General features: G+C 34.5%; 4 protein-coding genes across 10 annotated transcripts in view; 2 read left to right on the top strand and 2 right to left on the bottom strand.

Moving 5' to 3' along the window:
* LOC105172888 (NADH dehydrogenase [ubiquinone] iron-sulfur protein 8, mitochondrial) lies at nucleotides 140–3,549 on the bottom strand. The gene is made up of 8 exons (XM_011094493.2): nucleotides 3,393–3,549; nucleotides 2,537–2,633; nucleotides 1,900–1,953; nucleotides 1,724–1,815; nucleotides 1,365–1,478; nucleotides 942–1,009; nucleotides 740–851; nucleotides 140–662 (listed from the first exon to the last, which is right to left on the bottom strand). The coding sequence occupies exons 1-8, from the start codon at nucleotides 3,444–3,446 to the stop codon at nucleotides 567–569; spliced, it is 687 nt and encodes a 228-aa protein (XP_011092795.1). The 5' UTR covers nucleotides 3,447–3,549; the 3' UTR covers nucleotides 140–566.
* Nucleotides 6,673–9,201, top strand: LOC105172887 (uncharacterized protein At1g01500). 5 transcript variants are annotated; one of them, XM_011094486.2, is made up of 4 exons: nucleotides 6,673–6,871; nucleotides 7,386–7,443; nucleotides 7,540–8,361; nucleotides 8,777–9,201. In XM_011094486.2, exons 3-4 carry the CDS (start codon nucleotides 7,609–7,611, stop codon nucleotides 9,002–9,004), a joined length of 981 nt encoding a protein of 326 aa, XP_011092788.1. In that variant the 5' UTR covers nucleotides 6,673–6,871; nucleotides 7,386–7,443; nucleotides 7,540–7,608; the 3' UTR covers nucleotides 9,005–9,201. The 5 variants fall into 5 exon arrangements, with proteins under 5 accessions (XP_011092788.1, XP_011092787.1, XP_011092794.1 ...); XM_011094485.2 differs by having other exon boundaries at nucleotides 6,673–6,940; XM_011094487.2 differs by lacking the exon at nucleotides 6,673–6,871 and adding an exon at nucleotides 6,972–7,250.
* LOC105172885 (BTB/POZ domain-containing protein At3g05675-like) lies at nucleotides 9,013–11,908 on the bottom strand. 3 transcript variants are annotated; one of them, XR_002287910.1, is made up of 3 exons: nucleotides 10,549–11,908; nucleotides 9,379–9,996; nucleotides 9,013–9,271 (listed from the first exon to the last, which is right to left on the bottom strand). XR_002287910.1 is itself a non-coding variant. In XM_011094484.2 (2 exons), the coding sequence occupies exons 1-2, from the start codon at nucleotides 11,812–11,814 to the stop codon at nucleotides 9,718–9,720; spliced, it is 1,545 nt and encodes a 514-aa protein (XP_011092786.1). In that variant the 5' UTR covers nucleotides 11,815–11,908; the 3' UTR covers nucleotides 9,324–9,717. The 3 variants fall into 3 exon arrangements, 1 of the variants encoding a protein (XP_011092786.1); XR_002287911.1 differs by having other exon boundaries at nucleotides 9,435–9,996; XM_011094484.2 differs by lacking the exon at nucleotides 9,013–9,271 and having other exon boundaries at nucleotides 9,324–9,996.
* Nucleotides 19,334–22,430, top strand: part of LOC105172884 (probable receptor-like serine/threonine-protein kinase At4g34500) — a 4,390-nt gene continuing 1,293 nt past the window's right edge. Inside the window, exons 1-5 of the mRNA XM_011094483.2 lie at nucleotides 19,334–20,170; nucleotides 21,494–21,598; nucleotides 21,686–21,808; nucleotides 21,998–22,168; nucleotides 22,260–22,389. Of these exons, the coding sequence (XP_011092785.1) occupies nucleotides 19,596–20,170; nucleotides 21,494–21,598; nucleotides 21,686–21,808; nucleotides 21,998–22,168; nucleotides 22,260–22,389 (1,104 nt within the window). The 5' untranslated portion in view covers nucleotides 19,334–19,595. The remainder of the gene's footprint in view (nucleotides 20,171–21,493; nucleotides 21,599–21,685; nucleotides 21,809–21,997; nucleotides 22,169–22,259; nucleotides 22,390–22,430) is intronic.

The raw sequence follows: 22,430 nt of genomic DNA, 5'->3' as shown, positions 1-22,430 counted from the left end.
ATTCGAATCCCATAAAATACATAGTTATTTATCTCATTTTATATAAATTATTATAATTTATTTATAATCATATTGATTTAATATTTAAAGAAAGGGCAACTATTTAAGATAGTCATTACTCACTTTCAGACAGGAAAGATTGAGCACAGCGCAAAGTTTGGTAACGTCCACAGCGTTTTCAAGTACACGTTTTTACATTTGGAATTAAACCTTGTACCTCTCAGAAATGTCAATCAGTGTCGGAAGCCTTTATTTCCTCGTAGAATAGAACAGATAGATCACAATCCCACAGTTACTTAAAAATCTTGTGGCGAATCAACCGCATACAGATAGTAACATTGTTTTCCTCTGTAGTTCTAAAGCATGCCATCGACAGAACAATCAACAATTCTTCATGAGAAGTTCTTTTTCGCCTTCCGATCCCATGTTGCCTATTTAACATATAGAGCAACAAGAAATAAAACACAAAGGAGGTAATGAGATCAACATTCCTTATTATTGAACACATCTTTGAGAATTAACATCCAACTCCATCTCTTGCCGACGCTGAAAATTGAACTCTCAACTCAACGATATAAGCTTTCAGATCGGAGATTCTCAGCAATTTCAGTTTCCCACCTGTCACCATTTTCTAGAAGCTTCTCCTTGTCGTAGAGGAGTTCCTATTGCATGGAGACGAACATGATCAGTTTTGCTTTTTCTACAGCGTATTCAAGCCGATAAAGAATAAAGATCAAACCTCATGTGTCTCAGTAGCGAATTCGAAGTTGGGCCCTTCAACAATAGCATCGACAGGGCATGCCTCTTGGCAAAAACCACAGTAAATGCACTTTGTCATGTCGATATCATACCTGTTGCATTTAAAGTGTAAAGAGTTATGGCGCATGTGGAGCAGACAGCGAGGGAGGAACACAGACACAAAGTTACACATGAGCATTTACCTAGTCGTACGTCTGCTCCCATCTTCTCGTTCCTCAGCTTCAATGGTGATTGCTTGGGCAGGGCAAATCTGTGAAGGAACAAACACTTAGTCAAGCTAAACTAACAATGATTGGCAAAGGCTCACATATCAAGCTGCAAGAGCAACCTACAAGCAATAGCCTAACAAATAAAAGAAGATGATACTATCAGCTTGAATTAAAGGTTCAGGGGGTCAAATGGACATGTAAGACAGACAAAGTCTACGACAGGTGTTGGCTGTAAGCTACTTTTATCTAGCTTATTGAACAGGAGTAAGCATTCATTTTATTAAGCCTCATAATTCATGCATCTTTTTCTGGTTCGGGGAAGATAATTTACATTTTTGTTGCAACAACACATCACAAACTGTAGTAGAGATAGTGTGCTGGAAACTATTGACTTACAGCCTCACATAGTTTGCAAGCAATGCAGCGTTCTTCTCCAGTAGGATAACGCCGGAGAGCATGTTCTCCGCGAAAACGAGGACTCAAAGGCCCCTTCTCAAAAGGATAGTTAATCTGTAAAATAATGATATTCTCAGACATGAATAAGGACTCTATTTCTTCCAATTTATAACAGTAGCTAGACGATGAGCTGGTCCAGTTCCCCATTTAAGTGGCAATGTTCAAATTCAAAGTGCGGTTTGCTTCAAACATCACCCTTAAAAACCCAACCTCGCTCCATCCGCACAAAATCATAATCAGTTTGATAAAGGTAAAGCAAGCTCCATGGGCTAATAAGGAAAAAAAAAAAGGATACATACTGTGACTTTCGGGTCAAAGAAGTATTTCAGTGTCAGCATCAGCCCTCGAACCATTTCAGTGAGAAATAATGTATTTATGCTCCGCTCAAAAACTTGAGAAAAGCAACAAGTGAAAGAGATTAGCATTGCATACAGAAGAACTAAAGCCTAAAGAAAGATCTATAGAGGCCCTTTACCAGAATTCCAATCCTTTGATATCTCCTTTGCAAGCTTTTCCCTTTCCTCGTCATCTGTAGTAAATAACCCCAAGAACATAAAAATCTGCTACAGAAAGTTAACATCTCATCATTGTTCCCAACCCCAATAGACACTCAATCGAATAGCATCTGTCATCTTATGACAGGCAGTGATATGGGGTCAAGCAGCACAGCATTTTTAATGTATTGCAGATGGAGCTTTCTAAGAATCGAGGCCAACTTCTAAGAAATTCTAATAACTGCCTTAATAAAATCTGTCATAAATTCTACCCAGAAGTCCAACATCGTTCAGCAATACTAATTTAGAGGACAGTATGCCAAGCATGACGTTAGAAGAGTGTCCTTCCAAGTTTTAAGACATGGACAGTCCCAATGAAAAGCACGAATGATGCTCGCTGATTGTATTTATTAAGATCAAAGTAAGTGAAAAAAAGACCTGAAACTAATCATGATGCTCTGTCACTAGCATTTTTAGCAAAGCTACAGAAGCGCTATAGAACATTTGCTGCTCATAGATGATGGCAATATTTTATATGCATCCAGTACCAAAAATATTTTAGCTGAGAATAAGACACAAGGAGACGAAGGGCTAAAATGAACAGAACATGGTGCAAACCTTTGTCAGTAGAGAAGGAGTGCTTAGTGGCAAATGAACGTTCACTGCATATTGCCCCAATGCAGCTGGGTCTCTGCAATCCTTGCCCCGCCAAAGCCTATAATTTCCAACAAGAACCAGACTTAAGAAGGCGAATGAAAAATAAAAAACAGAGTGGTGAAATAATCTTACATATGAGAACAACCAACGTACGCATTTGCTTAATAGAATATTTAATTAAAATAACGTCATTTTAACTATTTCACATAATTACAGATAGCACCATAACATTACTCCCAAATGAAAGATAGAATGTAACAATTCTCGAGTCTGCTGAAATTGCAGTTCTAGGCATGATACAGAAAGCAAGTAAAAACAAAAGAGAACATATTACGGAGGTGAGAGAATAGTTCAGAGTGCAAGTCTGAGGGGAAGTGCCGAATAGTTTGACAATGGTTCCAGCTTCTCTGGAACAAAATGCGTAAAAATGATCCATCAATTAGCACAATGCCGACTAATTTTTGTTTGTTTTAAACTAGGTAGATCATATTAGAAACCGGAAAAAGAAAGAAACTCCATTTCAAACTCTCGTAACCTCTCATCAATCATCTTAGATCCGAAACACTTGCTCCACCTCGTCGAACAAACAAGAAACCCTAAGACCAAATCGAAATAAAACCAACATACCTCCCTCCTCACCGCTTTTTCCTTATTCACTCACCAATACGAGCGTATAAATTACTGATTATGGGATAAAAACCAAACCATTACCATCGGATTCAAAAATCCAAACCAGAAATTAAACCGTACAAAAAGCGTAAACGAATAAGAACTAAAATCAAAAGGAAAAGCAACGAAGCTCTATCACAAGGCTTACGAGATGACGAGCACGAAGCACAGCGACGGATTTGCGGGCTAAGATGGAAGCCATCGCGGGTTTCAGAAGCTGTGAGTGTGGCGCTGTTCTAACAAGCGAAGGCCAATCGCAAGCTATAAGCCTATAACTAATATTCTGCTGTTGTCGGCTTGGCTCACAGGCGGTGTACTCAACTCTCAAAGAACGGAAAATTTATTTTTTTAGAAAAAAAAATAATAGATAAAATATGTATATATATAAATAATTTAATTTTAAATATATTAATAGGTAAAATAGCTCAAAAATTTAATAATAAGAAAATGTATTATTAGATATGATAACAAAATTAGCTTAAATTATTGTTTGCAAATTCTGAATTTAGTAAATGTTAAGTTATATATATTGATAGATGAAAATATTTATTTTATTTTTAATACTATTTATCATAATTTTTATTTGAGATTCATTGTTAATAATTAATAATAAATCTTAAAAAGATTAGTGACATATATATATATATAGCATCAATTCAATTAAACAAACTTAGTCATTATTCACTAAATTATCACTATAAATATATCGCAATAACAATTTAATAAAAATATATTTTGATAAAACCCAAATGATTATTACTTAATAATAATTTTAAAACTGTTAATTAGTATTTGTCCCTTAAAATATTTTAAATTACAAAAATAATATACCTACAAATTTAAGCGCAAAAATGTGAATCAGCACACACGGCTCATGGATCAAATTCTATATGACTGGTTCCAATTCTAAGTTTTTTAGGCCCAAATCGGACTTGAAGTGGGCCTCCAATTATGTCCAAAACTCACTCAGAATAATATTCATGAATATTATTAATTATATTTATTTTTTTTTTAAAAAAAATATATCATATTACATCAATTAATTAAAAACGAAAAATAATCAAGCTTGCAGGTTAGACGTGTTGAGTCCGAAAGTTGGGTGGGTTTTATAACAAGTTTCACATCCTATCAACGCCTATACGAAATAGATCTCAAATTTATGGACTATATATAACTATGTAGTAGCACAAGGTAAACGATAGACACTAAAATAATAGCACAAAACAGATGATGGGTATTCGACTTTGATGATCATTGTCCCTTGTCTTAGTCGATCAACACTCTTTATAATATCAGTAAATTCAGTGAATTTTGAGTAACGAATTGATTTATTTGTTAGACGAAAGCAAATATCAGAAATATTTAAATATAAGTTTTCAAAGTACACAAAATATATGTATTATTATATTAAATCTGAAGAGATGTAATTATAATTATTTGTTGTAAAAATACATTATTGTAACAAAACAAAACAAAATATATATATATATATATGAAAGAAAGGAATGAGAGCGTAAGTAGAAAGGAAATGAATTAGGGATTTAGGTGGAGCAATCAGCGTCATGACCACCAGCACACATCATTTTCTATCTTCTCTTTGCTGCAATATTATGTCATGTCTGTTTCCTCTGCGGTGCTGTGCAGGATAAGATGTGGGGAATATTGGATACTAACGGCCCTACTTCTTCCCTCTCTCCCAACCAAATCGCAGTTCGGATTTCTTTTTTCTTTTTTTTTTTTTTTTTTCTTTTTCTGTATTTAATGAAAATAGAAATAGAAAAATAAAAATAAATAAATATGTATTGAAAATAGTATATATATTTAAATTTATTTTTAGAGATAATTTAAAATAAGTTATGTATATTTGATGTTGTGTTTTTTAGAGACAAAAGTCATTGTTTATTGTTAAATATGTCTCTTTTATATATATATTATATATTTAATACTGTATTTTGGGTAATAAAATTTACTATGCATTATTAAATTATATTTTTTTATATTATATATATATTATTTATACAAAATTTAAGACAAAAATACACACAAATAAAGTGAAAAAAAAAAAAAAGAAGGCAAACACGACAATTAATCTTCTGTAACAGACATCTTCATCAATATCCGGAACTTCATAAACAAAATCAAGGACATACTTTCTAGATAAAAACTTTTATATTATTGTATATTTAAAAGGGTAAATAATAATTATTTTTTAAAAATTTATCATAATTATATATATATTTTTATTTTTTAAAAAAATAAAAGCATATTTTTAAAATTAAAACCCGTCTAACAAATATATCTCGTAACAGTCCATTATAAGAGATATTTGTTGGACTATTATTTATCTGGTGTTGAACAAGAGGCAGGTGTGTTTTTTGAGCTTTGGATTGGTGTAAGTTGCAATTTTGGTTGCGTGGTTTAATGGTGGAGTTTCAAATGATCATAATTTTTAATTCGGTTGGAATTACAAGACGTACGACCCCACTCGATCGTCTTCGAAAGGAGTATCCAATCCCTCACCACTTTTGTCGTGAGGACCTGTCAATCGTCACGAAATTCCATTGTACTGACCATCGTCTGGACTTTTGCGTATTTTTCTTTATCTTCCGCAGTTATTGTTTGGGCATAATATTTTACTGGAGTGTTGCTACCATCATAGGGTACTTTTGGCCCAAATCTCGTAGGTTGTTGAGATAATCCAAATTTTAGCCAATTTTAGACATGTTTTTACCATTCTAGGATTATGACTCTTTTTCATTAAATAGTTGATAACTCTATTAAGGGATTCGTTCACCCATAAACTATTTTTATTTTCTAACGCCAGCTTTGTAGAGTATCGGAGATGTATTCTCATTATTGTTACTTCCAATGGCTTTTCCTCCATCATAATATCAAAAAATATTTGTATTTTTCAAATAATTAAAGGGTAATTGTAATTATGATAAATTTTAGGAAAGCTCGTTGTAGTTTATTCATATTTAAATTGTGACAATTTCAGGAATTATTATGATATCACCCACATCGAATGTGTAGACACTAAAAAAAAGTACTATAAGCTACAATATTATTGATTATGGACTAAAATCGTGATAAATAATTATTATTAACAACGAATCAAACAAAACTAACGCAAAATTTAGATTACTCACTATAAAAACTATTTTTGTCATATTTTTTATTCAGGACAAATAATCTAACAACACTCAAAAATCTCGACAAACAACCATTGTATAGCGACAAGCAAAAGTTATTTACGATGATTATTTATTTTTAACCCGACAAATTATCGTGATTAATTGTTAAATTTCTTCGGGCGAGACAATGCAAATATAAATAAGACAGGGGGGCTTTTGGCAATTACCGTTGGATTTTCTCCCTTGAAAAGAAGGTAAGGTGTTTTCTCATTTTTGTAATTATCAAACCAAAATAGTAATAATTGGGGTTTGTTCGTTTGCGTGTCACTGCATGAGGAGGAGATGGTGTCCTGTAGTGGTGGAAGTGGAAGCGAGTTGGAGTCCGTGTCCTCCTCTCTCACTGTTGTTCTTCTTCGCTCGTCTCAGATATCTGATCGCATTTTCATGCTGCATCATTAATGCGCTGTTACTTCATTCTCTCATCATTTTAAACGTAAAAACTTCAACCAACTAACGTTTCTTATTATTATTTCTCTCTTCTTAACAGTTACAGAAGCTGCTGGTAGGTCTCTCAGTTCTTGCTTGTGTAGTAGGGAATTACTCTTTTGCTCTGTTTTCCTGTTTCTTGTTCGCGTCCAAATTACTGTAGGTGGTTTCTTCTGAAATAGGAGATGGGCGTTTTTTCAGTAATCAGTTTTGGTGGCTTTCAGCTATGCTGTTGGAGTTTTCTTTTACACAGAATTACACTGATATGTATAGATAACCTTTTTCTCTACTTTATTTCCTTGTTTTCTGGGTTTTCCTCTGCCAAGGTGGTTGCTACTACTTGATTTTTCTTGTGTTTCGTCACTGATTTGCATCAAGGGTTCTTGGTATTTTCCTACTGAATTCTTTTCCGCCTGTTGTCTCTTTTTGTTAAATTTCTTCCAACAGTTAGTCAACTATCTTGTGAAGGGTTTTCAAAATTCTGTAATCTTATCTGTGTTTCTTTTGTTTGATTCATGTAGGATTGATAGCTCAATTTCTATCTGTTTGCAGCTGGAAATCTTGAGTACCCCCCCATCTGTATGTTGTTTGTTGCAATTGAAATTGTTCCTTTGTTCTGTTTTTCTCTGTTTCTTGAAATGTGTGGATCATATTGCTCTGCTGTCATCTTTACAGGTTATCCTTCTGACACAAATCCGCCCTTTTTTATGGGTTTTCTCAAGCCATTGTCTCAACTAAGCCTTGATGGATTTCAATGAAGACGAAGTACTAATTTCTTTGAGAGAGATGGAGAATTCTGATGACGGAGAAGAGCTCAATGAAAATGGAGGGGCAGAAAATGGTCACTCCATCATTAGGCACCCCTCTTACCAACCTACCATCAAGGCCCCTTTGTCGTGGCTTGACTTGAGAGTGTTCTACGTTAGAATTAGCGAATGTGCGATTCGTGATGATTCAATTCCTGAGTACCTAACGCTGAACCACGTCCCGTTAAACCGGGACACTCTTCTTGAAGCCAATGGTGTAAGAACTAGCATATATTCTGATGGTGCGTCTGTACTTCTCAAAAGGGACCGTTTAGATAAACAATCCGAAGAAGTTACATTTGTGAGTACCGATAGTGTCCGGATGACTGGAAGTGTGAAGTTTGAGGTTTTCCACAGAGATTTGCTGGTGATATCTGGAACTTTAGAACTGTGTCAAAGCAATGGTTTTATTGAATCGTCGAGGAATCATGTCCAGAGTTGGAGTATGAATTGCGAATTGGAGTATGGATTTTTCAAGGGAAACCAAAATAACTATAAGGGCCTTGAATCTGCTTCGCCTGCTATCGAGGTTTTTGTTGCCGGTTGCTTCTTGGGTAGTCCGATTATATTGACTAAAACGTTGCACCTGAGTCATAAGAAGAAGCAACTTAGGAAAGGGATGCTGGAGTCGATACCGGAATATGAGGCAACCCAAAGCCACAAAGACGATTCCTCTAGCCTAGCAATTCAGGTACATGAACAGGGCTGGTGGATGTTGAATTTTTGGTATATGATGGGGAATTTGATATCATTTGCTTGTTATGGTAATCCCATTATGACAGTTTATCAATTCCTGCTATATCTGTAGTTGTTGCTTTATGGTGGATTTTTCTTGCAGTAATCTTCTTGGTGAGCACAAACTTTGGCAACTACTGGTACCATATAAAAACTTATCCTTGAGTATTCAGGATAGTATGAGGCTGGCACATGTTCCTAAGCAGAATACTGATATTCAATATAACTTTCTGTTTTTATATACATGGTTTCACTTCTCAGCAGGACTTTTTCAAGTGAACAATAGGAAATGTAACAATTACTGTGAGATCTTCATTCATCTCAATTGGTCAAAAACTTCTTATTTCACGAATCTATAAATTGTTTTGCAGTCAAGAAATCATCCAGATTACAAACCAGAAGAGGAAAATTACTGCAGTCCATATCAAGGAATGGAATACTTGGAAGGCGAAGATGGAGAATTATCCTGGTTCAATGCTGGAGTAAGAGTCGGCGTTGGCATAGGCCTCAGTATCTGTCTTGGAGTTGGAATAGGAGTGGGGCTTCTGGCACGAATGTATCAAGGAACCACAAGAAACTTCAGAAGCCGTTTTCTCTAATCTGACCTTTATCTAACCTTTGTGCAGATCAAGTCGAGACTGTTGGATAAGCTCACTGGTTCGTTTCATTTAACCTACTGCAAGAATGTATGAAAATAAAACTGTATTTGTATCCATACATGAATTCTCCCTGGCTGAACCTAAACATCCAAGGTATACCCATGTTGCTTATCAATGAGCTTAGACCTTCTGATGTAGCTTGTGCAGTATGATGAATCGAGGAAATGCAACTGTTTTGATGCATGTCGAATTGTGTTGTGCCATTCACTGCAATGTAAATAGAAACTCAATAATCTCTCGAAGAGCCAAAATCACCAGATAAAGAAAGTAAACAAAGATTTCTGTTTATCATCAGCAGGATGCTAATTTGGTACCTGGCAAATAGTTACAACTATTGGCTAGAAAGGATACAGGTCCAGTGAAAACATACATGAAAATTTGTCAACAGAGATGAGACGGGATGGCCTGTGCTAGGTAATGACAAACAGCGTATGTACAAAGCTGAAGGTGCCATGGATCCCTTCCACACCTTCAAGTAAGTTTTGAGTACCAGAAATGAGACATCTACCTGCTTTCCTTACCCTCCAGTAAGCTGAATATGTGTACCTGCTTGCCTTACCCCCCTGTGAGCTGAATGTGCAAATTTATAGTAACCAAAACCATATCTTTAGGTTCCATTCAAGTGCTGCATTTTAAAAAGCAAACACTGGCCATCACCCACGGCGATCTGGTTTTTGGGGTCTGTTTGCACGGCGAAACCAAGTAGTAAAAGCTGCAACCAAGTGAGGGCAGTCATCCATGTTACGAGTCGAAAAGCTAAGGCATTGCTGCAATAACTCTTGTGCATCTGATATGGGGAGAGTAGATATAATTCTCAAAAATGTTTCTTCCAGCTCCAGATAAAGTGACTTGTGATTTGGCCCCATAGGCGAGACGCTAGCTTTGCATGTAATCAACAGGGGCAGCCAATCTCTCACAAGATCCATCCTAACCTGTGTAGACAGTATAGGTAGTTGAGGCCAAACTGAATTTTCTGGTGAAAGCCACAGAGATAGACACATTTACGTGGTTTTTCCTGCTAGCAGATTTACTGACTGTTAAGAGTCATGTATTGTACTTCAAACAAGAATATTCAATATCAGTAAAGGAACTGTGAACAATATTGACTTTGGAGTACGATCTCCTTATAACTTCAGCTACGTAATGGCAAATTGTTGTTAAGAAAATTTATAGTATCCTATAACAGGTCCTTACTCCAAAGTAAAACCTTGTAAGTTTTTCTCAACTATTATTTTTTTTAACCTTTATGCACAAGTGGCAAAAGTCAAGATTCATCTAATTGCTAAGGCATATCGAACATTGATCGGCATCTAACTGATAAAGCTAACTATCAGCCAGAATTCAGCAACAGAAAGGCAAGGCACAGTATATACAAGCAATTAATATGAATTGAACATTCAAAAGAAACATGACCAACCTACAGCTCGACAATCACCATAGAGAAGGGCATATCAATAAACAAGGACAAAGGAATGATGGTAGACCTGTCTATCTGCCAAAATGTTCCCTGCGGCAACCGCATTGGCAAGCCTGCATGTGCAACGAAGCACTACAGAGGGAAGGCTTGGAACAATATTTCTCCATGCATCATCACGCAATGCCCTCTGTAAATCTCCCGTAAAGGAAGTCTGCTGACTCCACGCTTTCACAGCTGTATCCGCCACTCTTAGTTCAATCATCCTCTCCATCAACCACAACAAGTGCTTCCCATTAATCATCGCTGTATGCAAATTGAGCCTCTGAATCGCCTCTGTCTCATTATGATCCCCTGTAAAAACCGGACTCGAGTACTCCTCCATCGACTGCTTCACAACACTCAAAATCTTGTCAAACGCTGTATCCAAAACCCTCCTTGCTGACTCCCTTGAAGAAAAATCTCTCATCAGTTTTGCTACAAATGCCTTAGCAAAAGCCATGTTCGAATGATTATGAATTGCAGCTAGTATCAACCCGTGGAGCATTTCCTCGGAAGAGTCATTTTTCAACGGCGACATCCTGGCTTGGAGCTCTTTCGACTCTTCTTCACTCAGAAAAGGAATCAAATCTAATATCTTCTTCTCCTCATCCTCTGACCACGGCACTGCCTCAAGGAATTTAACACAGGCTTTAATGCAGTCCTCAAACAAAAGCTCAAGCGCGATGGGAAGCAAATTAAGCGCGGTGGAGACACTATCTAGTGAAGACAACAAATCATCGGAGTAAAGCAGTTTCAGGACTGTTAAGTGGTGGCTGATAGACTCCGTAGTAGCTGGAACAACAAGGTGAAAACGGTTAATTTTGTGAGAACTTTCAGCCTGATTTGACGATGACGTATCATTCCGCTGTCGCCAGCGGTCGGAAAGTAGGGCAGAAAAATATTTCGAGCGGCAAAGAACTCGCGAATGCAAGTAGATGTGCGTGACCGGCTGTCCCAGAGTAGCAACAGAGCTGGATTCGAATGGCACCTCCACGCAATCAAATGGAGAAGATTGACGATCAAGACGAAGGCTGAGGATGACGTCACCGGTGGCAGGGTCGTTGAAGCCGCAAGAGGTGGAGGAAGAGGAGACGGGAAACATAGAATGAGAAGATGATAGGGGGATGGCAGGCGGTTTATGACGACTTTCGGCCGGGTTTCCTTCTGAGAAAGAATCATTGACAGCGAGAGAGGAGGAGAGAAGGCTGTTGCTACCGACGCGCTGCTTCTTCTTCGGTGCCCCAACGGCGGCAGCCGCGCCGTTATCGTTATCGTTATCGCCACCGGTAGCCATATTTCGGGTACGTGTAAATTTGCGATTGATTAATAGAAAGAGAAATGCGAGAGCAGGTCTATAGACGTCGTCGTTTCGTCTGGACTCGCAGGGGTTGTCTGGTAATTGAACTTATCCAAGTTGGGTGTGAATGGATAAAGGTTGTCGGTTGCCACATAAGCTGCTTTAAAACATTATCATCATTCTCTCTACTCCATATTTCCATCTGTATCCCCCCCATTCCTCCTTATTAAGTATTCAATTTTTTTTTTTAAGCAATTCTAACTCCAATTAAATTTAGTTGTACTTAAATTAATTATTTAATAAGTATAATAAATTGCAGTGTGATTAATATTTAATTAAAAAAATTGATCAATCACGTATAAGTGTATCACACTTGCTCTTGATTCAACCATATATAGTTTGAGAAAGAATTTTTTCGTTTTATCTTTACATATTTTGGTGAAAAGCTTAAACTGACATTTTTTTTATTCATTTGGATAAATATGAAATTATATGCCTTGTGACAGTTCGTTAAAAGGGGTATTTGTTACATGATCGTTAATTTTATGAGTATTTATAAATTTTCTAATGATGGGGTATTTATAATTATGACAAGGATAATTATACTTCACTTTCCTGATGTTGGTGTAATTACACGTAAATTCTATGTGGTTTGCGAAATTACATCTAGCACTCATAAGGTTTGCTTCCGTCCAACAAATAAGTCCCTCAATTAGTCAAAATTCACTAAATTTACTGATATTAACAAAAAAAAAAATGTGTTTATCCCCGATTGAATTATTACTAACCTATAGTAGGTCAAATAAAAAAATTTATGACCAAATTACCCTCATATGTCTTCACAAATTAATGCATGTGAGGAGGTATATTTACAAGGGTAGTTTAATTCAAAAAAAATTATTCGACATGTAATAAGTCAGTTTTAAGTAAATAAAAGCTAAATATCAATTTTCATTAAGTTTTTTTTTTATCATATATCAGCAAATTCAACAAATTTTAACTAATAAATGGACTTATTTATTAGACGGATGCAAACCTAATGAGCACTAGATGTAATTTCACAAACCACATGGGATCTACAAATAATTACATCAAACCTTAGAGAAAAATTATCTCTTATATAAACTTCAAGAGAACACGTTGTAATTTATTATTCTAAAAATATATAAATGGGAACGTGTATTTAATCTCAACAAACATTAACCTCAGATTTAGTTATTACGAAGTGTGTGGGAGCAATAATACAATAATATTGTAATAGTATATTGATTGTTTTGAAAATATCGATCGTTTAAAAAGAAAGGAAAAAAAAAAAAAAAAAAAAAAAAAAACCTTTAAAAAAAAAAAAAAAAAGAACCTTTGGGAGTGGCCCAATAAAGAATTGACTACATGCTGAACTTTTACTGAACAAGTCCAGTTTTGATAATTGGTTCTTTCGTATTTGAGACTTGGGCAGGACTCCCATTCCACTGGTTTGGGCTTTTGGTACATTCATATTCTGTTCTGTTGGTAGCATTTGTTGAGGACCACTTGGCCCAAAATTATTATTCATCTAACTCTTTTTTATTTTTCTGTTTTCCGACTAATAATTGTAAGTAAACTATAATAACTCATCCGATATATTTGGTAATATTCCAATTTAATCAATTCATTGATATAACTAATAAAGAAAAAAATTACAATAACTCACATAAAATGAGACAAATATCCACATATCCGGTATGACTTGGATTCATAATCTCGAACTTATTCATGGGACAAATTTATCAAATACTTTATAACATCTTATAAAGGGTCTTAAAGTGCTCATAAAGCTCACCAGAGCGTGTTTGCGTTAGCTTATAAGTTTTTTAAAACATCTTATAAGGTTTCATAAAATGTTTGAAAGCTTATATGATGATCTAAAGTGCTTTGATAATTTATTTAGGAAAAAAAAAGCTTATAAATTTTAAAAATAAAATATTAGGAGCTTATATGCTCTTTTTTAAAAAAGATTGAAGTTGTTAATTTATATTTACGATCTTAAATCACTTCAAGTTAGTTAAAAATTTGCCATTCTATACATGCGTGCCCAAAATTCACGAATAGAATAGTTTGTGGACTTTAGCTTCTTGACGGGTCAAATTCTTTGCAGGTCTTAAGATGGTAATTTGCAAAAAAAAAATATTAGTATTTCAACGCCTAAGTCAGTACGTAATATTCAAAAAATAATGTGAAAAAGAGAAAGCACGAAAAATAAGACAGCAAGCTATGTTGAAAGAATGAGTGTGTATGTGTAGAAATTATTTGTGTATGTGAATCTATTCCCCTAGGGAGTCGAAGAAGTAGTTGCCAATGGATAAAAAAAATGAAGATTTTTCAATCTAACTTGTATTTAGGATTTTAAGAGTGTTTGATCAAATTTATTTAAAATACTTTATAATATTATAAAATTCTTTCAGAATTTATAAAATATTAAATTTTTATTTTAAAATTCTAACGAGTTGACTTTAGGGGAAAAAAAAATCCAAAAATCAAGCGGAATATTATTCATCTCGTACTTATAAAAACATTGAATTTACCATAAATTAATCCACCATCCTAAGTTTGAAAATTAGCAGTCCAGACACCGACTTACAGTGAGCTATAAAATAAAAAAAAGGTGAAGTTCCAGAGTATTAAATACTACACAAAGACCCATGTCTAATGGGCGGGCAAATTTTAAAACCCAAGTCAGAGGAGGAAACGGGGCGGGGCGGGGCGACCCACAACGCAACGCTCCTTCATTTATGGTAATTCATATTTCAGTTCGATTCTCATGACCCCACACGCGCTTTCTACCCTTGCATTTAAAGTTCCTCCACCGAGAACCACCATATTTGTTTTTCGTAAAATTCTAGGTCCAACGTAATCGGATCGAATTTGAATCAATTATATGATAAATACAATATATTTATTGTATAATTAGTGTATAATTTTTAAAAATGACCAAATTATATAACAAGTATGATACATTTGCTTTGCGATTAGTTTGATTCTACAGCTAAACCTGATTCAATCAAGAATTTTGCTTTTGCCCCACTTATTTGACATGTTTTGCCCTCATTCATCGGCAAAATTTCCATCCCAACTCTCAAGCAAAGGATTTTTTTATTACAAATCGTATTTGTACACGTGTGTGTATTGAATGGAACAGAAAATAAAATACGATTCTCAACAGAAAATCCAATTTGCTGACTCTCCTTCCAAATTTCGCCCTTATGGATTTCAAGATCGTTCGCAATAACTTTTACATTTATGGTTGAAATTAATTATAAAAAAAAATTCACAGGTTAAAGAGTAGTAAAAATTAGAAAGCTTTTTGAAAAATAAGGTAACATTCACAATTTTACCAATAAGCCACATAAGTTGGTGGAAATTTTTTTTACAATTTTTTATTTAAATTAATTTAATTTAAGCATTTTAAAAGCAAAAGATAAGCTGTGGAAGTCGGTAGGAAGTTTCTTATAACTTTTGATTTAAATCAACTTAATTTAAACAGTTAAAAAAAGCAGAGATAAGCTGCAGAAATTGATAGGAACTTTCTTATACCTTTTAATTCAAATCAATTTAATTTGAGCAGTTTAAAAATAGAAAATATAAAACAAAAATATTTCTATCAACTTATTTTCAATAATAAACTGATAAACATTTATATCTGACCCTTGCAAACACCACATTCATGAATAAGACCTCCACCTCAACGGTGAGGTGGATAACTTTTTAAAATTCTTCAGTTGATATAAAATTTTTCGAATTCGAGTTCCACATCTATGGGTATTTATTTCTACTTATATCATAATTTCTATTTTATTATTTTATTTATTATGAACTTATTGATGTATGTGATAAAATTTATTGTAATATATGTGATAAATTTTATTCTTTTATTTAAAAAATAGTGTACTTTATAATCTTTTGATTTTTCTCTTAATTTAGGCTTAGAAAGGACATTTTGGTAATATTGTGACCAATTGCATTGTAAATTGTACCCTAATCATGATTTTCTTATTGCAATCTTTGATTAGGACGAAAGAGCCCTTAATATAGAGACAGCTCAGCCTAAGCTGTTGCATTTATTACCTGTTGGCATTGAATTCTGTCAAGTAATAATTAGGCAGTTTGAATTACCAGTAATAGTTATGAGATCACAAGAGTGGTGGCATTGCTCCTTCTACCTCTTTTACCCCTACTCTATCCTCTTCCTATTATGTACATTAGTTGGTAAATTGCGTAGTTTTTGTGTGTATATAATAAATATTTTTTTATATTTTTAAATTATATTATAAATATAAATACAAAATATATACAAACTAATAAATTATATTTAGAAAATAAATAAAAAAATTAATTAAGGTATTATCACGGCTATAAAAGAATTCGTATAGTGGTGTTAATATAAAATATTTTAATTAGTGGAATAATTGTTATATTCAAAAGTTGATGCCGCGATATTACTAATAGTCGTCTGTGAATGTAAATGATCTTTTATTTATGTTAATATACATATATATACTTAAAATTATTATTAACATGTTTTTGTTTCTATATTAAATAATAAAATTGGATGGCATCTCATAATCCCGTAAAAGAGAATTGCATACGAATTTGTGTAGCGAATATCAAATTTTACGAATGTGAACTTAATGTGTGTGCATAATTTAAACTGTATCTATATTTATTTAATTAAATTAAATAAAAAAGATAAAACAAATAATTAATTAAAATTGATAAAATAAATTAACCTTAAATGTAACATGAACAGAAAACCATTGATATGACTAACCAATTAAATAAATAATTAGTTGTAAATAAATTAAATTTAAAAAAGGACATTTTTAATCAACTACACTTTATCTACCAAAGGTAGTTACTCTTTGAGCCTTAATAAATAATAGAAATAGTAATCCTGTATGGGCAATATGTTGTGGCCCTGTCCCTTGGAAGACAAAAATAAATTAAAGGATCATTTATTATGATTAATTATAGCATTTGAGATAATTATAAATATTTTTTATTATTTAAAATATTAATCATTTTTTTTAATATTTAATAAAATTATGTAATTATTGAATAGAGGTCTGAAATTATAAATAAAAAATAAAACAACAGTAAAAAATAGGATGAGGTGGATGACATACATACAACCCCACTAAACATCTCAACAATAATTAATTGGAGCATACATTATTGATACTTTATTGAATTATAATATTTCCCATCTTCTTATTATCAAACAATGACATATTTTAGAAGAAATAATTTCTAAAAAGAACATTAAAACCCCATTAAGATCACAAAATGGTTAAACATGAACTAACTAATCTCAAATCAATACTGCCATTAAGACATTGAACCTTAAACAACTCTTGGGATTAGTACAGAGTTTATGGATAAAACTTGCTTGTCATCCAAGAGTTTAATGAAGTAATAGTAAGAGTTGTTGAATTATTGGTGCAATTGTTTGTCAAGTTGGTAATATTTTAGTATCCCTATGTTGATTTTTGCTCCTTGTCTTGACTTGCTAAGCATTTGGCACTTTGTCAATTGAAGTTTAGTGTTAGAATTTTGTCATTGGACGTTATTAATGAATCTTGCTTTTAATGCCATTTCAATTTTGTTAATCTAAGTTAGCCTTAATTGATATAATAAGAATTAGTGATGCAGCTTGCGGTTCTAACGATGCTTCATTGCATGAGATATTGTCTGTCATACTTTTTATCTTAGAAAGGTGCTTCACTAGAGAAAGGAGACCTTGGGTTTATATACCACTTAAACTCCTTGTCTACATCCCAAGTGAGAACTTGTCTACATCATTAGCCTCATGGTAAAAATGAAGTCATGTGTCCCTTCCAAGTAGTTTATCTGGGGGACTGATGATGTAGGCAAACATCTCATATTGATTTTAGATGAAAAGTTTGAATGGCTTATAAGCCCCAAGGTCTTTCTCCCCTGGTGAGGTGCCTTTTTTAGGAAAAACGCGAGGCTCATACTAGATTAGAACAGTTCGACAGTATCTCATATAATGGAGCACCAATTAATATCGCAAGCCGCATCAATTAAAAAAATATAATTATTTGTACACACTATCAAAATATGTGTTTAATTTGCAGAGGTGATATCATCCTCATCAATCGGTGTAATTAAGACAAAGTATGACTGAAACAATAGTTGAACGGGTTGCAGTTGAGATGAATTTTTTCTGTACTAGTGCCAATGGATTAACTGCAATTACCTATCAAGATACAATATTTTTTGTTTTTTGAAATAACAACGTTGTAACGCATCAAAAATCACAAACCGACGTAATGTTTCAAATTCGAACATAAACATTGCATGAAAATAAACTGTTTTAATTCTACACAATCTCCAAATATAAATTAAATTGAGTATGATCTATTCAAATAGACGCGAATTCTAATATTTTAACATAACGGACATTTTTCAAGGGCTTGTATGTCATTTCAAACATTTTGGGTGCATGTATCATGAAAATGACAGCATGCAAGAGTTATAACCGTGAATAGGAAAGGGACAGTACCAGACAATAGTTGTTGTTCTTCCCTACATATTTTGTGAGAAAACTTCAAACTTAACTTTGGTTTTTACATGCTTGTCTATTTACTATGTTGTTATAATTTCTTTTTCCTTTCCTCCTTTGGAGATATGATGAGTGAACCACTCCTTTACATTTCAATTCCTTGTTTTAATTTTCAAGCAATTTCTCAAGCGTCCATCAACTAACACTCCCAATACAATCATACTTGGAATTTTATTATTATTATTATTATTATTATTATTATTTTTCAGTATACAATTCATTACACTGTTCACTATTTAAATTTAATTATTGATTTAATACATTAATAATTTAGATCAATAAATATTAAAACGCGACAAAAAAAAAATAAAAAAATTTCTACAACAATAGATATACACCCATGCTCGTGATATTCAAGTCCACAACCTTTTGACATTCATTACTACTAATTTAATGTATTTGATTATCATTATGATTATCGTGAACTATAAAAGTGACGAGTGGTGACACGTTTTTACTCTTTCTAATCGCAAATATTAGTCATTAAATGTTTGTTGACGTAGCAAAAAGTTAGTTTGAGACTGACTCGTTCGAAGAACTCTTATTTATATAGTGGGTTATTGGGTAAAAGTAGTGCATTTATGAGGGTTGATACAAAAATATAATTGCACCCTCGTATTGATTGTGTGTATGTGATTGTTGTTTTTTGGTGATGAACAATTTGATAATTAGATTGGAATAAGGGGACAGTGTAGTCTTACTTTGATATCTTTACTATAAAAGTGAAGTATGTTCTTAAGTCTCAGGTCTATGATTATTTACGTTTATTTCTACTTGCAAGCTCGGTAAGAACACTAATAGATGACCATTATAAGTGTATATGAGAACAACCAAGGGTAGAATAGTCAATTGAACAACCAAACGGTCGGAGGCGACAACGCTCCTCTTCGATTTTTCGCAACCCTTTCTTTCTCCCTTTCTCTTTCCTCAAATCTCCCACTCTCTCTCTCTCTCTTTTTCTCGCACTTGTAGTTGGTGTCCGTTGAGTGCCCACTCCGTAGCTAGCTAACACCTCAATGATGCCTTGCTTTTTCATTTTCCACTCATTTTCCGCAACTACGTTTCTTCCTTTATCGTCTTGAATTCTACTCAACTCATATGCCTTAGCCGTTTTTCTCACTCACTTTCACGCACCCACTGCACGATCTTGCCGGAAACAATGGTGGATTCGGGAGGTTCCTCTGGAGATAGTATTTTCACCACAAGAACTCCGATTCTTGGGCAGAAGCTCTACGTGCTCATCATCGCCACCGTGGTGGTGGTGCTCGCCGTTTTTCTTTTGATATTTTGGTTCTTTCGTAGTCGGAGCTCCAGAGGACGCCGCATTGGGGTTAAACACAGTGCAGGACTTGTGCCTCTGGTCTCAGAAGAGATCGGCGAAGTTAACGGGTCGGATCAAAAGGAAGCAACCAAAGTTGTGACTGAGAAAAACAAAGTGTTTGTGATAGATGATGTGGTGAGGGGGTTGGATATTGAGTCGGGGAGCAAGAAGGGGAGTTCAGAGAGTAAAGATTCGAGCACGACTAGGAGCGACTTGTCTTCGGTGTTGTCGGCGTCCACCGACGGTTTGGGGAACTTTGGGTGGGGTAGGTGGTATAGCTTGAGAGAGCTTCAAACTGCCACAAATCAGTTTTCGAGCGAGAATGTGATCGGAGAAGGCGGCTATGGTATTGTTTTCCGTGGGGTTCTGCACGATGGTTCTGTAGTTGCCGTCAAAAACCTTTTGAACAACAAGTAAGTACTTCAGCACATGCTCAGGCTGTTACAGCGTCTTTGAGTTTGCAGTTTATATCAACTAATTGTTAGATGCAATTCTATATTAATTCATACATGGATATATTTCCATTCATCTCTTAGTTTGTGTTTGGGATTTCATTTATAACTTCTTCACAGAAATTCTGCTTAAATTCTTGATCTATTGTAAATGGAGTTTTGTGATTCGGTGGGGATTCTATTGATGGGATGCAAATGGAATCAAAGCTTCGTCTGGATTTCGCAGAGCTGAGTTTGTGGGTGACTGATTTTTTGTCTCTTTTGACTAGGGATTAAAGAAAGACAAACAAAGTAAACGGGTAGCTTTTATTTCTTTAGTTTGTTTATTCTGCTCCCTCTTCTTTAGGACAGCTTTAAACCTATCCTTCACCTTTAATTAATTTCATTTTTAGCTGTTGCAGTATAATTATGTTGCTTTGTCTTATCTTAATCATCTTTTTCTTTTTTTCCTTTCTCAGTTTTAGATACCCTTTTCCTTTTTCTTTGGTCTCTTCTCTTTTGTTCTCTTTAGTAACTGTACTACTTGTTTGGGAGTTTTATAATGGGCTTAATGGCGGTTAACGAGAATCACATTTGAACTTTGAAGTACTTTGAGATCAATAGTTCAAGAAATAAAAAATGCAACCAGGCCTTGTATGCCTTTTGTGCTGGGAGGGACGATGTCTTGTTTACTTTCTACCTGCAAGTGGATGCTAATACTACAATTTTTTCACTCACTTCCAGTCCTCATTAAGCCTATTCTTTTCCTAATCAAAGGTTTTAAGTCGAATAATACAGTATGCAAATGGAGTCGGAAGATATATATCTGCACGAGTTACAAAAAGTATTTCGAAAACTTAATGCGAAATAGAGGTGAAACCGGTTTTTCCAATCTGTGGGCTTCAACAATATTGTTTGCCATTTACGTAGGTTCCTGCAATGCCATGAAGATATTGACTGTAGGAATGAAATGTATCCTACTTATGTTCTTTTCATTTGGTGTTTAAGAGATGCAGTCCAGAAGTTTGTACCTGTGAGGCCATGATCTAGTTTGTAGCTAGCATATTTGTCTGAAGAAAGAATAGCAATTCTGTTATCTCTCCAACAATTGAATAATCTTAACTTGGTTGGCAATATGGTATTGGAAAAACGGGTCAAATCTTGTCTGTTACTAATTGCAATGCTAAAACACCTCCATTAGCTTTCTTAAAACAGGCAGCATTATGAGCAAGACCTTCTGCCTGCATTTTTCTCTACTTTGGGGAGCATATTGAATGATTTTAATGCTGACCTGCTTGTGAATAGGGGTCAGGCAGAGAAGGAGTTTAAGGTGGAGGTGGAAGCCATTGGGAAAGTAAAACACAAGAACCTTGTGAGTTTAATAGGTTATTGTGCAGAAGGTGCTCAAAGGTGCCCGTCTCCTTTCCATTTGGTTTCTCTGATAAAATAGAACTGTTTTTTGTTGAATTATTGCTGGATCCTTTTTACTCCATTCAGGTTGCTTGTCTATGAGTACATTGATAATGGCAATTTGGAGCAGTGGTTACATGGTGATGTGGGGCCAGTTAGCCCTTTGACTTGGGAGGTCCGGATGAAAATTGCCATTGGGACGGCCAGAGGGTGAGAATTAATGCAAATTTATATTAGAATTTGCATATCGATGTGCTCATTGTGACAAGACTGTACAACTTGATCCACACACTGCGCTGTTCTTTTGAACATCTCATTTGATAGTAGTGCTCAGATGTTAATATGTTTATCCATTATCTAACTTTTCTATTTGTCTTTGAATTCCAAACGTTGTTGCAGACTGGCGTACTTACATGAAGGACTGGAACCCAAAGTTGTACATCGTGATGTGAAATCGAGCAACATTCTTTTAGACCGGAAATGGAACCCGAAAGTGTCAGATTTTGGACTTGCCAAACTATTGGGATCTGAGAAAAGCTATGTTACTACACGAGTAATGGGGACATTTGGGTTTGTTCTTTTCTAACCTATCTTGTGTGATTACAGTTAAACAGATAGGAGCTATGAGGAGAAAATCAATTTTTTCATTTATATATCACAGATATGTCTCCCCTGACTATGCAAGTACTGGCATGCTTAATGAGGGGAACGATGTATACAGCTTTGGAGTTTTACTCATGGAAATAATAACTGGAAGGGGCCCAGTAGACTATTCTAGACCACCTGGAGAGGTGACGAAATTTGAACCACTTCCCATATAATCCCCTATAAC

This window comes from Sesamum indicum, linkage group LG10 (genome assembly GCF_000512975.1).
Source record: "Sesamum indicum cultivar Zhongzhi No. 13 linkage group LG10, S_indicum_v1.0, whole genome shotgun sequence".
NCBI lineage: Eukaryota > Viridiplantae > Streptophyta > Magnoliopsida > Lamiales > Pedaliaceae > Sesamum > Sesamum indicum.
This window is presented reverse-complemented; position numbering and strand designations above follow the sequence as displayed.

What these genes read in the sequence shown, in the direction of transcription:
- LOC105172887 (XM_011094492.2), top strand. Translation starts at nt 7,609, where the DNA reads ATGGATTTCAATGAAGACGAAGTACTAATTTCTTTGAGAGAGATGGAG. An exon ending in CCTCTAGCCTAGCAATTCAG is followed by an intron (nt 8,362 to 8,776) that starts GTACATGAACAG and finishes ATTGTTTTGCAG; the next exon opens with TCAAGAAATCATCCAGATTA.
- LOC105172885 (XM_011094484.2), bottom strand. Translation starts at nt 11,814, where the DNA reads ATGGCTACCGGTGGCGATAACGATAACGATAACGGCGCGGCTGCCGCC. An exon ending in ACATTTTGGCAGATAGACAG is followed by an intron (nt 9,997 to 10,548) that starts GTCTACCATCAT and finishes CTGTCTACACAG; the next exon opens with GTTAGGATGGATCTTGTGAG.
- LOC105172888 (XM_011094493.2), bottom strand. Translation starts at nt 3,446, where the DNA reads ATGGCTTCCATCTTAGCCCGCAAATCCGTCGCTGTGCTTCGTGCTCGT. An exon ending in TGCTTCGTGCTCGTCATCTC is followed by an intron (nt 2,634 to 3,392) that starts GTAAGCCTTGTG and finishes TGGAAATTATAG; the next exon opens with GCTTTGGCGGGGCAAGGATT. An exon ending in TCTTTGACCCGAAAGTCACA is followed by an intron (nt 1,479 to 1,723) that starts GTATGTATCCTT and finishes ATTATTTTACAG; the next exon opens with ATTAACTATCCTTTTGAGAA.